This window comes from Vicugna pacos, chromosome 10 (assembly GCF_048564905.1).
Source record: "Vicugna pacos chromosome 10, VicPac4, whole genome shotgun sequence".
In the NCBI taxonomy this organism is placed as follows: domain Eukaryota; kingdom Metazoa; phylum Chordata; class Mammalia; order Artiodactyla; family Camelidae; genus Vicugna; species Vicugna pacos.
In genome coordinates this window covers 57,766,199-57,780,573 of record NC_132996.1, presented here as the reverse complement: position 1 = coordinate 57,780,573, position 14,375 = coordinate 57,766,199, and the positions used below count along the sequence as shown (strand labels likewise).

General features: G+C 36.1%; 1 protein-coding gene across 2 annotated transcripts in view; it reads right to left on the bottom strand.

Annotated features, from left to right (window-relative positions):
- Nucleotides 1-14,375, bottom strand: part of TTC17 (tetratricopeptide repeat domain 17) — a 101,125-nt gene that overhangs the window by 59,843 nt on the left and 26,907 nt on the right. The window contains exons 5-15 of one of the 2 annotated variants that reach the window (XM_006212328.4): nt 14,068-14,199; nt 10,011-10,120; nt 9,293-9,437; nt 8,660-8,799; nt 7,032-7,192; nt 5,494-5,606; nt 3,529-3,675; nt 2,082-2,197; nt 1,760-1,925; nt 509-586; nt 145-369 (exon numbers count right to left, since the gene is read on the bottom strand). In XM_006212328.4, coding sequence (XP_006212390.1) covers nt 145-369; nt 509-586; nt 1,760-1,925; nt 2,082-2,197; nt 3,529-3,675; nt 5,494-5,606; nt 7,032-7,192; nt 8,660-8,799; nt 9,293-9,437; nt 10,011-10,120; nt 14,068-14,199 — 1,533 coding nt within the window. Of the gene's footprint in view, nt 1-144; nt 370-508; nt 587-1,759; nt 1,926-2,081; nt 2,198-3,528; nt 3,676-5,493; nt 5,607-7,031; nt 7,193-8,659; nt 8,800-9,292; nt 9,438-10,010; nt 10,121-13,247; nt 13,344-14,067; nt 14,200-14,375 lie in introns of those variants that run through there. The other variant, XM_072969810.1, reaches the window with a different exon arrangement.

The window sequence follows — 14,375 nt, the reverse complement described above, 5'->3', positions numbered from 1 at the left end:
CCCTCTCAAAATGTGCAAATTCTACTCTGAAAAACAAAACATGATTTTTTTATGTCCTCTCCATAAAAACACAAATGATACTCTGAATTTGAGTTACCACTACATGGTATATATATATTGCTATAAAGAAACATAAAACCTCACCTCAGAGCTATTAATGGCCAAAGCCTGAAGCAGCAGTTTAGTGGCATCAAGATGAAGGCCATAGTGAATCAGAAGGTTGGCCAGGTTCACAAGAGGAACGTCCTGGTATTGAAGTGGAGCCAAATTCAAAGCCCTCTGAAGACAAGCGATAGCAAAAGTGCTATTTCCTACTGCTCTCCAGTAGAGCCCAGCTTCATTGAGTATCAGCCAGACAGGTGCATTAGGCTGAAAAACCCCCAAATACTTCAGTGAATACAAGAATACAGTACTCTTTCTAAAAAGGATGTTTAATGCATGCATTTTTAAGATTTTAATTACAATTACTACATACTTAAATTTCAGACATCTGAAGTAGGCCACTCACCTTGTTAATAGCATGAAATAAGAAAGACCCAATTTCTTCTTCTGGGATAGTACAGTTATTAATACGGGAAAGCAAAATCTGAAAACATCAAAAGGAAGACTGACTCAATTGAAAATAACAGGGAAAACATTGGACAAGAATTTTTATAGACAGCAGTCTTTACTTGAGCTCCTTGGGAAGAGCTAATTTGAAAAAGATATTTATAATTATACACATAACATGAGGTCATGGACATACCAACAGGTGTTAGCCTGCTCACATGTAGTTTCCTTCAACAAAAAACAGTTAAAAGACATATACCCCACATACATATTAAGGCAATGTATCATTTCCCCATCAAAGTCAACCTAAGTGTCCAAAACCAAATGAGAAATTATTCAGATGACAAAGCATGCGATACCTGACACAATTAAAATCTGCTATCCTTCCTATCTGGAAAAGCACCAGATCTTCAATTAATCTACTTTATAGTCTTGTAGCACTTACATAACTGTGAGCAACTCTAAGGTAGGGATCATGGTCTGTTTATCTTTGTATTCCTAGCACACCTAACAGTGCCGGCACATAATGTTTTTTGCCTCAGTAAATGTTTGTTGAATGTAAGTAGTAACTGCTCAAAGTTTTAAAATTAAATTTAAAAAAAAAGGTCATTGTGATGGTCTGTTTTCTCTGCAAAAAGGAATTCTTTCATTTGTATCTATGGAACATTGTCTAATACAGGATTTATACTCAGTAATAAAACATTCCTAGTTATACATAACTAATAGAAACTAAAGAAAATAGCATAACAGAACATACTTATAATGTCTGCACAGTGGTTATCAAATTCATACAAATTTCTGAGGACCTCATATGAACCCAAAGCAGGGTTGATAAAGCCAAGGAAAGAGAATCTTGAAACTTTCAAAGTATACAAACTTCCGGAGGCTTGGAAGAGGCAAGCTAAATGGCAGTGGTTGGAATGGCTTCCATTAGGTAAACAGAGTTCTGTGTCACTCATCTTTGTAGCCCTCTTAGAGAAACAGTGCTTAGGTGGTCTACGTAAACAGCAACCCTGAAAAACACTTTCCCGGCATTCCTTCAATAGCATGACGGACTTCTTACTTATTTCACCAATTCTTTAACTCTATGCTTCAGTTTTATAAACTCAAAGCTCAACAACTGCCTTCTATCAAATTTTTGCTCCACCTATGAGGCTTGTGAAGTCACCCAGAATGGACGGCAATAAACACCAGCCTAAACGAGCCTTACTTTTCGTGCATGGTCATCTGGCATTTTGGCTTTCAGATCCATGCGGACCTCTAATTCTTTGACTAAGTAGGACAGAGTCTGGCTTTTTCTGAAGTCAGTTATGGAACAGTCAGGGGTTTGGGCCTCTTCTTCTGAAGAATAATCATCACTGTTGAGTTCGTGGATCCTGGCACAAGAAAAAGGAACAAGATTCATATTTTCAAAGTTCGGGTGACTTCAAAATAAAGACTTAACCTTTCAAGTCCAAGGCTGGTGCTCTCAAAGAACCGCCAGATGACAATCATGCAGAATCAAGCGCTTTGCCAAATCCATCAGCACTTGCCTGAGTCCTTTGTTTTCCGGAGGCAGAAAATACGTTGGCAATTCCCCACCAACAGGGACTCTTGGATAGCTTTCTGCACAATCTGCTCTTTTAGGCCACAGAATATGCTGTTTGTCCTAATAAAGAAAGAAAATTTCTTTGGATTCAATATTTCAAATTGCTAAATGAGTTTCTAAAAGAACATAAATATACAAGGGTAACATAACAGAATGACAATTTCGTATTTTAAGACACACACTGTGATAGACTCTATAATATTCTTTCTACTGCAGATTATTAGTTTAAGTTAGAAATTCTACCTGCTTTACCACACACTGATGCAGGGTTGGGCAGGCCTAAGTCAGTTAAGCCAGTAAGATACAAGGAGAGGCCTGCCTGGGGCGTCTGGGAAAGAAAAGCCAGTCTTAGTCGCTTGTGCCACATAGGAACAAAAATCATGTTGCTCCAGCTGCTGCTGGCTGTCACCCCATGACCAAGAGGAAGACAAGCTTTAGGATGGAACCAGTACAGTGGATGGCAAATTGAAGAAAAGGAAAGAAATGAGTCACTGGTGGCACTACTGGGCCACTGAATCAACCAAAGCCGAAGTTTGCTCTATCTCTGGACTTCCTGTAATATGAGGTAAATTTTCTTTTGTTTAAGCCAATTTGAGGGAAAGTCTGTGACTTATACCTGTAAGCATACATACACTTATAAAACTGGCCCAGAAAACTATTTTTCCCTGAAGTAAGACCTTTTCTTTGCCAAGTTTAACAATTGTTATTTTGGTTGTAAAATTTCATTTTTCTAAATATAAATAACATACCAGAGGCTCACTAAACTTTTATCCTGAAGCTTTCAAACTTGGGAATTTATATTATACACAATTAAATCTAAGTGGCTGTATTAACTCTCAGAATAAAAACTCAATTAAATTCTGAAAATTTAATAATAAAAAATATGTGGTTTCTGTCCTCATATCTTAGTATTCCCACTGGCTAACATACAATTATTTCTTAGCCAGCTTAGAATTACATATTTATTTACTTGTTTGTTGTCTGTATCTTTTGCTAGAATGGGAGCTCCAGCAGAGCAAGCAGCTTATGTACTATATTCACAGGATCAGCCTGGTACACAGGTAGGGAGTGCAGTAAGAGAATGCTGATGAGAAGCGAAGCATATACAAGCACACACTTAGGTCAAGTTTAGAAACTTGGAAGAGTTGGTAACTGTGCTCAGAGCTTTGAATTAAAATCAGGGTGTCTATCTGGCCCACTTGACGGGTAAGAACTCAAGGCAGACCCTGTGTCTTACTTATCTACCACCTAGCAGAATGCCCTCCATTTAATATAAGCTTAATAGTGTTTGCTGAGGTGATTGGGGCCATATTAATCACAGGTCGAGGGCCACTGCTTTAACGAATCTTGTCTGTTTGAGAAAAGTCCTTCATCCTCCTTGACTAACTTACCCTGTATGCATCAGAGTTCCTGCCCCAGATCCAGAGAACAGAATGGGCTACAGGAGAAGACTTGACCAAATCACTGACATCACTCTGATTTGCTTGAACATCAAAGTTCACAGACATCATACTGGAGGTTGATGAATCCTCGCCAAACTAAAAATGGAAAGAAAAGTTCAATCAAATTGAAAGCAGAAAAGGAGTTGTGACTAAAATTTAACACAATCCAAAACTGTTAAGTGAATACTCAAACTGAGTAGAAAATCAGAAAGTCAGTCAGTAAAAAAGCAATCAGATTTTTTAATTTTCAGAACAATATCCCATTAGTATTCTCTCACAGATAATGCACAGCTGGCAACTTTCAATCAACTATGCCACTGATATGAGAAAAACCGCACAGATTGTTTCCTGTCCCTCTACTTCCTTTTTAGGATTTAGTCTCTTTTAGGTTTAATGATTAGCTGGATGATTAGCTGGTTAGAGGTTTGGTTCATAATTCCCTCTCCTACCCAGCTTAAAATGATCACTTCTCTATAAAATTAGTGTGCTTAACGGTTCTTAAGGGTTTAATATACCTATCATTTAAGTATTATAGACTATTGTACAATCAATTCCAAATATGTGTAGCCTTCCTCTAAACCACAGTACAATAATATTTGATGTTCTCACAAGATACCGTAGTTACTGTGTACTTCTGAAACTTTGTTAGATAAGAGAATGGAACTATAGTGGGATGGAGTAGGAAAGACATGAGGAAAATGAATGAATATGAGGAATTTATAGCTCCATGCCTTTATGAACAAGAGTAGATTCTTTCACTATATAGTGGTGATGAAATTTACGGATATTTAATACTGGAAGCTAGTGGTACAGGACAGTCTTCCAAAATGGTCTGTCTTGAGACCATCATGATAGCTAAAAGTTACACTGGGTCTCAGTCTATTCCATTTCTAAATGTTTCCCCTTTTCCCCTTAAACTGCTTGGATTTAAGATAGGGAACTAAAGTCCCAGAGCATGTAAGTCTGTTCTTCCTTTGGAAAACCAAACATGGGATATTGCTAGAAGCTGGTTCACAAAAATCATAGGAAACTTTTGGTTTCTATTACTACTTCTCCTCCTAAATGGACTCTTAATTTTTGCTTCTCATTCTTTCCCAATGTAGTCTGGGTTTTTCCAGATTAAAGAGTTTTAATTTTTCATGGTTTGTCCTCCTACAGAAGCTGTCCTAATCTCTTAATTATTTTAATTGCGTATCTCTGGAAATTTCTATATCTATGATTAAGGATATGATAACTTTTCCGTAGGATAGGATAAATGTTACTTTATTTCCGATATCCTTTTGGATGATAATTGGATCTCTGGTTGTGCTTACTGTCTGTATCAGCATTAGTTACATGCTATTTAGTATCATTATATTTATGTATTATTTCTTCCCAACGAGATAGGCTAGGATTTTACATTGTGTGTTTGAGTGTCAGGTATATGCGTATGTATATGCACATGTACACATGTGGACGTACACAGAGACAGAGAGAGAGAGAAAAACATGCAACTAACAATGGTGGTTAGTAAACATCTGCTGATAATGATCATTTTGGTTGAAGCAACATAACTGGACTGATGACTGCAGGAAACAGCATGACTCCTCTTTTGCAAATTTTAAATTATAGGTCTTATTCAAGTAAGTTAAAAGAGGAGATAAAGGCTTTGAGTTATAGACCAATTCTAGCTCTCATGGTAAAGAAGAAAAGAATCAAACACACATGAATAGGCAAATATGGGTAGTCCATAAATGTCACTCATGGAGTAACTGAGTACTGTCTATAAAATCTGACTTCGTAAACATAACAGATACTCAAAACCTTAAATGATAGTCACGCATTTTAGAGATCAAATATATAAGGAATTAAGGTGGGGGAAACGGTATTACTCTTAGATATGCAAAAGTTGGTAAGAACTAGAGAGAAAAAGACCTGAACATAGTCCACATTTTCAAAGATATCACCACGATGGTAGCGCACAGGTTGGTCCCACTGGCAATGCAAACTATGCTGCTGGTTGACCAAACGACATATCTGATGATTTCCTGGAGTAAGAAAGGAAATTAAAATCAGTGCAAAAGACCAGCAACGCAAACATGATTTTCTTAGTCTAAGTCATGTAGTATCAATCCTGTATTCTCCAGAGCCTGGCAGAGTACTTACAGAGGAGGTACTTATCCAGGGGAACACTCATTAATGCTTAATTAAATTAAATCATTCTAAAGAAGCTTCAGTTTCTCCACCTATAAAACAAAGGGGCTCCACTAAATAATCACTGAGGTATCTTCTGGCAAGAATATTCTATGACTGTAAATCTATTGATCAAATTGTTTTCAAGAGACTTTGGCCATCTCTCTGGAGGGAATTTGCTTTTATACTTCATAACACTGTTTTAAACTTATATATAAGAGCTCTGGTTGCATTTCAGTACAGACTGAGCAGTAAATAACCCCAAGGACTTAACATACTCTTTACACTCAAAATATCAAAGAAAACTTGTTAGGTGGATTGTAAAATGGATTGTAAATGGTCACAGTTAAGGTTCAAATGTTAAAAGGCTATACAGATATACCAATATATTTATCAAGGGAGAAGGATGTAACATAGGGGATTCTATTCATTTATTCTTTGCTGTCAAGTTGTCAGATCTGTTCCTGCAGGGTTTATTCGGAAATGAAGCATTCTGGATATAACCAAATCACTGATATGCTGTCAATGCAAGTTCCTTTAGACCAGTGGTTCTATTTTTGAGTCACAGACTGTAAGAGATTTTAATGAGCTATATACCCTCTTTCCCCTCTCAAAAACTGTGCACATACACAATACTGTGTATAATTTGGGGGATAATTTAAAGAACACCCTGAAAGTAATTCATTGATTATCTTCCTGCTTAAGACAAATTCTAGCCTAAAATCTTACTTCTAAAATAAAACATTTGTTTTTAACAAAACAAGAAAAAAAGAATATTTAGTCTTATTGCCAGTGTTGGCTGAGAAGTGTGGATGCTTTGCTTCTAGGGTGTGTCTGGCTTCTGCTAAATTGCTGTAGGGCCACTGCATTTTCAGATTAGCAGCAACAGGCATCAAATGGGAGCTTGTTAGAGAAAGAGACCCTCAGGCCCCATCTCAGACCAACCGGATCAGAATTTGCATTTTAACAAGATCTCCAGGAGACTGATATGCATATTAAAGTTGGAGAAGCGTCAACGTAGGCCACAGGGGCCTGTTAAGACACCTAGGGTAACAAAAGGTTTGGTTTTCACTTTAAAATGGGAATTTAAAAAAAGTTAGAAAGACCAAACCAGCTCCCCAGGTCTGCTGGTGTACCTGCTGTGATGATTTCACTTTATGGCTGAGGGAAGTCATAAGCACAACTTCATACTGCTTTACGGCTACACGAAATTATGAAAGTAAAGCACGTTAGAACTCAATTTCCTAACTTGTCTTCAGTTACTTGGAATCAGGACTTACCTAACTGTGCCTCTTTTGCCATCTGTGTCTCATGGATGATATTTCTTAAGATTTGCTCCTCCTGAATCAGCTTGTGTTTTTCTAGGATCTCCTGCTGTCTCAGGTAGTGGTCATGTTGCTTTTGATATTCTTTCAACTCATTCAGTGTTCGCTGGAGGGATCTTAACATTTTTTAATACCAAGAAAAAGTTAGAGCTTTAAAATTGTGAATTTTTAAACCCACTTAGATGCAAAGATTTTCTGGTTTTCAGCAAAAATTGCTAGATTTTTTTTTCCTTTTAACATACATACAACCACTATATCTCAAAGTTCAAGAATAATGGGGCTAAATAAATGCCATTGTTTTATTAAAACTGGGGAGCAAAAAAGATGGATGTAAAATTCTTCCCATAATTACAACAGTTAATGGCATTAAATGATGTGTTGGACTTTTCAGGTGCCAAAAATATCAAAAATGACACATATCAATATACTATAAAGCTTTGCACATTTAACAACTCTTTTTTCCTTCCAAATATTGTGTTAGTTTCACATTCAAAGCCTTTCTAGAATCTTCCTTTTCACCTTTTCCTTTGATTCTACCCAAAGATAAGGTGAAGAGAAAGGGCCACAATACCTTGCTCTTCTACTCTAGCTCCTTGATTTACAGATTTGGGGGAAAACCACAGAAACTTTGCTCAGGAATATTCCCTACCACCTGGTATCAATAAATCAGCTGGCTGATTATATTTAGTCACAAAAATCTTATTGCCTATTGCACTGCTAACATATGGAGATTTAGAAGCTGGAACAGATTGTATTAGAAGTGTATAATACTAGAAGAAGCTCAGCCAGGGCAAGGTCTGATCAGGTATAACAGAAGTCAGGCATTAACAACCTGGCATTCTTTCCTTTTCACTATATTAGGCTTTTAAACAGATTGGAAAATGGGCAAATACAAAAGTTTAATGAAATCCAAATCTCAATTTAATCCTCTAATGATCAAAGCAGACTCAAAACATTAAGGTTAATTCTGTAAGAGACGAACAGTTCACTTCTGAGTTATATGAAGTTTCTTTACTGGTCCTGTTCTTTATAGAATACAATACAGTATATTTTTTAAATTAAGTATACTGCAAAGACCAAATACAATAGAATTCTATTACTGTACAATGTACAAAAATCTAGTTAAAATGTAGGCCAAATAATCGCTCAATATCACTTAACCAACCTAACAAGAGCCCAGCTATTGTTAGGAGCCAAAGGGGAGAAAGATGAAATATACCACGTGCAAGTGATTTTACTGGCTGTGTATTCTACGGAAATAAAAATGTAATCAATGGAATTACTGAGTATCCAGCAGCATCCCCTCCTCCATCTGACTTCATATAAATGACTGATGGTCAAAACTGTAAAGATCTAAATGACAGTATTTACTGCTTACATTCTCTACTTCCTGGAATTCTTTACATAGCCACTGAATTGTGCTAAACCTCCTGGATTTGGAGAAAAAGGACAAGACTAGCAGCAGTGAGGAGGTGTTTTTCTTAATTCTAATGAACAAATTAACACTGATTATCACCCTACACAGGTCTAACCTAAGGTTCTATGGTGCTGGTGCTTAAGTGAAATTTTTTTCTCCCAGTTACCTATGTTGAGCTTCCAATTTCTGCTCAAGTTTTTGCTGACACAGGACAGCATGCTTCCTCTTTATAGCTTGCTCAAACCCAGGTTTAGCTTGCAAAGCATGGTCATAACAAAGCACTGAGTGGTTATATTCCCCAAGCATCTGAAGAGACAAAAACACACACACACATACACAAACACAGGGGGAAAAATGTTAGCCTGGTTCCTTATGTCCAAATTCCCTAATGATTTATGAGATCTGACCAAATCTCACTCTACAGTGCACAATATTTTGGTCAGGGGCCAAATCTCCGTAACATGAAGCAACCTCTAGAGGATGGCTCAATTGGAATTACTGCTATCTTTAGAGGTGTACTATGTAGAAATTTAATATTCCCATTAATTTAATTCTCCTTTTTTGTCAGAAGCTAGGACACTTATGATTCATTATTGTGATGAAGTTTTTTTCCCCTAATTTCTTCATTTCTATTCCCCTTACCCTTGTTTGGACCAAAAGAAGGGAAAAGTGTATTTTTTATGAAGGAAGGAAGGAAAGGAGAGAAGAAGGGAGGGAGTGAGAGGGGGAGGGAGAGAAGGAGGAAGGAAGAAGAAAATAGCAACTGATTTGGTTCATGTAAACAAAAAGTTGTATTTACTGCATATATATTTCCTAAAGTGTAATAGCTGGTGAAGAAGTCACTGTCATCCAGAGCTGCGTGGACCACAACAGCAGCATCAGCAGAGAAGTGTGCTCTGTGTAGAACATTTGCCAAGTTGACCAGGGCAATGTCTTTGTTGTGCCTAAAGAGAAGGGGAGATGTAATTAGATGTTAGGAAAGAAGCATGTGCTCCACAATTACGTATAACTACCTGACAAGGGAAAATTACATTCAAAGTTACTGAGCTTAGGAAAATAACTTTGAATTTACTTAATAGATGGGGAAACTAATTTAAGAAAATCCTAATGTTTCATTTTACGTAATTGATGGTGCTTACTCAATCTGATAGCTACAAATTTTGCCACAAAAATAAGGTCTGGTAGACATTTTATGAAATGTATTTAGGGCTTATATTTACTTTGAGAAAAATTTAATTTATAATATTTTATCCAGTCCAGGTTCTTACTTTCAAGTCTCAAGTGATTCAGAGGGTATCTACATTACACATTTTTTCTTAATGGAAATCATAGGTATATTATGCTATTATCACTTTGAACTCCTTGATCTGGGGGACAGGACTAATTTCTTTGAACAGGGATGGAGGAGAATGTAAGGACAACACAATGCTTCTTCTTCTTGTTTTCTTATGTATTGTTTCTTTAACAGTCCTGAGTTATGTGGGAAATTAGGAGGTCCAGAAGGGGAGGAATCTTACCTGGAAGAGAAGTGAAGGGCTCGCATGGCACATTCCACTACTTGATACGGCTCATTCTTTATTCTCCAGTAAAATGAAGCCATGTTATATAGAACCCACGAGGAAGAGTTCTAGAAATTAAATAAATAAAATGACAATCAAACATAACTGAAGACAGTTTCTTCAACTCATTATGTGCAAAATGAGCACCTATATGACTCTGTCTCATCTGAAATTTAAGATGAAGAAGATCAAGATTTATTATAGTAGTGATAAAGCAGAGGACAAAGTACAAATAAACTACATCTGTCAAAAGAGCTTTCTGATCATCGATTGAGCAGGTATGTTGAGGTGTGATCTAAACCTAGAGATCATCTGACCACAGGCTATCATTTCAAGGGGGAAATAAAGCCAAGAAGCCCACCAAGTGGCCACAACTTGTTGGGCCCCATTTCAGGACTTCAGAAGTTAGTATGTTAACTACTTAGAAATGCTAGCTGTTCTAACATAAAATTTCTGAAATTAACATATCGCAAAGTTTCCTATCTAATATCTGAATGAAAGTACATACATAAGTAAGCAAATGAAAGGCTTATGGTTCTATGAAAGATGAATTTTTGTCTTTTTCTCATGTGTGTTCAGAAACTAAGTCATTAGTATATAGTAATTAAGTGTATTTGGTCAAGTTAAACAGAAGTTCAGATAGGTCTGCTCTTTTTGTGGGTTGGATTTTCGGTCCCCAAACAAATATGGAATTTCAGCCACACAGAAGTCAAAACACTAAACTGAATCAGGTCAAAAACTCAATGTAAGTAAGTTTAAACCAAAGAAGAGAAATTTCAAATTTAGCATGGAAAAAAGTCATAAAGCTTAAAATAAAAATGGGAAAAAATATGACAGCCAACATTTAATCTCTTTAATATAGAGATAGTTCACAAAAAATCTAAACAGAATGACAAAAAGTCAAGAGAATATTGGCCAAAAACATGGACAATTCAAAAATATGAAACAATGTCTACTTAGCAGGTGAAAAGATGTAAAACTTAACAAAAAAACAGAATTAAAAGATACAATTTTTCCTTTTATAAATTGGCAAAGATTAAAAAGAATGCCAGTATTCACCATTGGCTACACCATATATTAACTTCAGATATTAACTGAAGCAATGTTAGGTTAGTACAGCTTTTCTGGGGGACAGTCTGACTACATGTATGTAAAAAGCCTTAAAAATGATTACCCTTTGACCCCCTCAAAATTTCACTATTAAAAATGTATCCTATGAGAATTAAGTTTTAACTATAAAGATATATAAAAATAAAATTCCCAAAGACTGTATTATAAAATAGTAATTATCTCAGACTTTTAAAAATTATAATTATTACTTTCCCTTTTAAAGGTTTTTATATAGTCTGATTTTTTTACAAGGACCAATTATTTTAAAAATAGTTATATTTAAGATTAAAACTAAGTATAATTCTGCATTAATCACCCTTAAGTATTCTATCTTCAAGGAAAGAATATGATTTTTGAGTGATGCAATGAACGATTTTAGCACTAAGTATAGCTAGTTAAGGAATTTTATATTCTTTTACAACTGACTTATGACTTAGGTTTCAGTCTCCTTTTTAATAGCCTATTGAGTAAGTTTTCTTTTAAGTCAACAAATGCTTTTTTATGTCTATTTTTCAGGTAACTGTGAATTGGGACAAATCAACTAAGAATTCCACATGAACTACTAAAAACATCATGATAGGCAGAATATATATCATGGTATATTGGAAGAGAAAAAAAATTTTTAAGAAAAATCTATAAGATTTCACACAAAAATCTCCTCCCAAATCTATAACTGTTTGAATGTCAGTATTAATAATTCTCTTTCTCTTTTGAACATTTGAAAACTTTTTTTTCCTTAGCTCTTAGGATATCACATAGTTCTGGACACCCTTTTTGGTCCCTTTTGCTGGCCCTTCCCCCTCTGCCTGATAGATAATGTAGAAGGAGCCAGGACTCCCACCGGCCCCTTCTCGAACATCACTCTTCTCCAGATGACCTTATCCAGTCCCATGGCTATAAATACTCTCTATTTAACAATTAATTCTCTATCTTTACACCCAGCTCTGACCTCCACTGGACTTTTAGACTCATATAGGTCAAATATGACATGACCTAAGCAGAACTCTATCTTCTCTCTCCCACTCCAACCTTGCTCCTCCTCCAAGTTGCTCAAACCAAAAGTTGAACAATCATCCTTGACTCCTCTTCTCCCATTCCCCATAGCTAACTAATCAGCTTTGAAACTTCTAAACATTTCCTGAAATAGTTTAGGTCCCTTCATTTCCACTGCTAACCATTCCAGTCCAAACCATCTTCATTTCTTCCTTGAATTACTGCATTAGCTTTCCATCTGGTCTATTACCAGTTTTGGCCTCCTTAAGCCATTTCTCCACACAAGTTTGAGTATACTTTAAAAAATATTAGTTAAATTATATCACTCCTTTGCTCCAGTTTTTCAGCACACTTGGAGTAAAATTCAGAGTCCTAACCTTGGCTTTCAGAGCCCTACACAGTCCAGCCCTGGCCTGCTTCTTTGGTTTCATTCCCTATCATCCTCCCCTTTGCTCATCAGGCTCCAGTCATACTGACATGAGTTTAATCACACGCCACCTGTTACATACTGAATGTCTGTGTTTCTCACCATTCATATTTCCTCAATGTGACTATATTTGCAGATAGGGCCTCTGAGGAGGTGATAAAGGTTAAATGAGATCATAAGGGTGAGGCCTAATCCAATAGGGACAGTCCCCTTATAAGAAGAGGAAGAAATACCAGATCTCTCTCTCCCTCTCTCCACCTTCCTCCCTGTGTACACACAGAGAAGAAGCCATGGGGAAGACACAAGAAGGTGGCCATTTACAAGCAAGGAAGAGAGTCCTCACCAGGATCTGAATCAGCCAGCATCATGATCTTAAACATCCCAGCCTCCAGAGCTGTGAGGAATAGATTCCTGTTGTTTAAGCCACTCGGTCTGCGGTATTTTGTGATGGCAGCCTGAGATGGCTAACATACCACCAAGCCCATGAAGGCTTCAGGGCCTTTGCCTCAGCCTAGAATGCTCTTGCTTGATCTTAGACTTTTGGTTCCTTCTTGTCATTCAGGTATCAATATAAATTTCACCTTTCCCGAGAGGATAACCCCAACTGCTCAATCTAAAGCAGCCACCCAATTATCCTCTATTTTAAGTTTCTATAGAGCACTTACCACTATGATCTACTTTCAACTAACCATCCTCTGAAGGATATTTTAAATCCTAGGCCAGTTTTCCCTTATTACTCATCAATTCTGAGGATGCAATACTTTACATTACCTTCAGAAAAACAAGATGAAGAAGACAATTTAGCTACAAAAATGATCCTATATATTATAAAGTATCTGAATAAACATAAACATATAATGCATTTGGAGAAACTGTATATAAATGTTACAATTACACATTTTACTTAATGCCATTATAATACTGCTTAAAAACTAGCCTGCATTTTATGAATTTCCTCAGACGTAGAACAGAGCAAAAACAGTTTTCTAAATTCCCACATGTTATCCTTAATGATACATTTAAATTCCCGGGTCCTGTTATATAATTCCCCATTTCATTTTTTAAAAGTGCATGTTCTGTTAAAAGAAAACTGCATGAAGATTTTTTTATTGGTGGTGATTCTTTTTCCTTTTCAGAGAACAGTGATAATCTATGTATTTATTATGTGCAGATATGTCAAATGCACTGTCAAATTTTCTTCCACATTCAAAATACATCATTGAACCCATAAGCCCTGTTGCATATATTAGTTTATAATTTGTTTTTTCATGAATTAGTTTAAATAAAACTCTTTGGCATCTCTTCCTGGTAAAGGGGATTGGATTATCAATGCTTCTCTCTAACTTTGAACTATACAGTTTATATTAATGTAATCATGATTTAAAATCACTCTCTAGACAAAAACAAACGAGGTAAATATTTTCTGTGAGAAAAACAACTTCTGTTCACAGAGTCTCCCAGCTCTTTAATTCACTGAGGACTTACCTTCTGTAGGCCTTCGTGAATAAGGTGACCTATGTCATCTATACTCCTTCCTAATCGTTTAGATAAATATGTGAAGATTGGATCTTCTTTAGGTAGTAGAGGTGCAGAGAGATTAACTCTCTCTTGTACACCCTGAAGAGAAGAAGAAAAAATTTTTAAAAAAAGAAAAAAAAAAGATTATAAGACATAAAGGATCATAAGTAATTTGATAACTTATAGCATTCATTTTGAAGGAATTTTAAGAAATAGGAGCTGTTTGGAAGGAGAGAAGAAAGAAAAAGTATGTGTCAGAGGTTAAATTATACAGC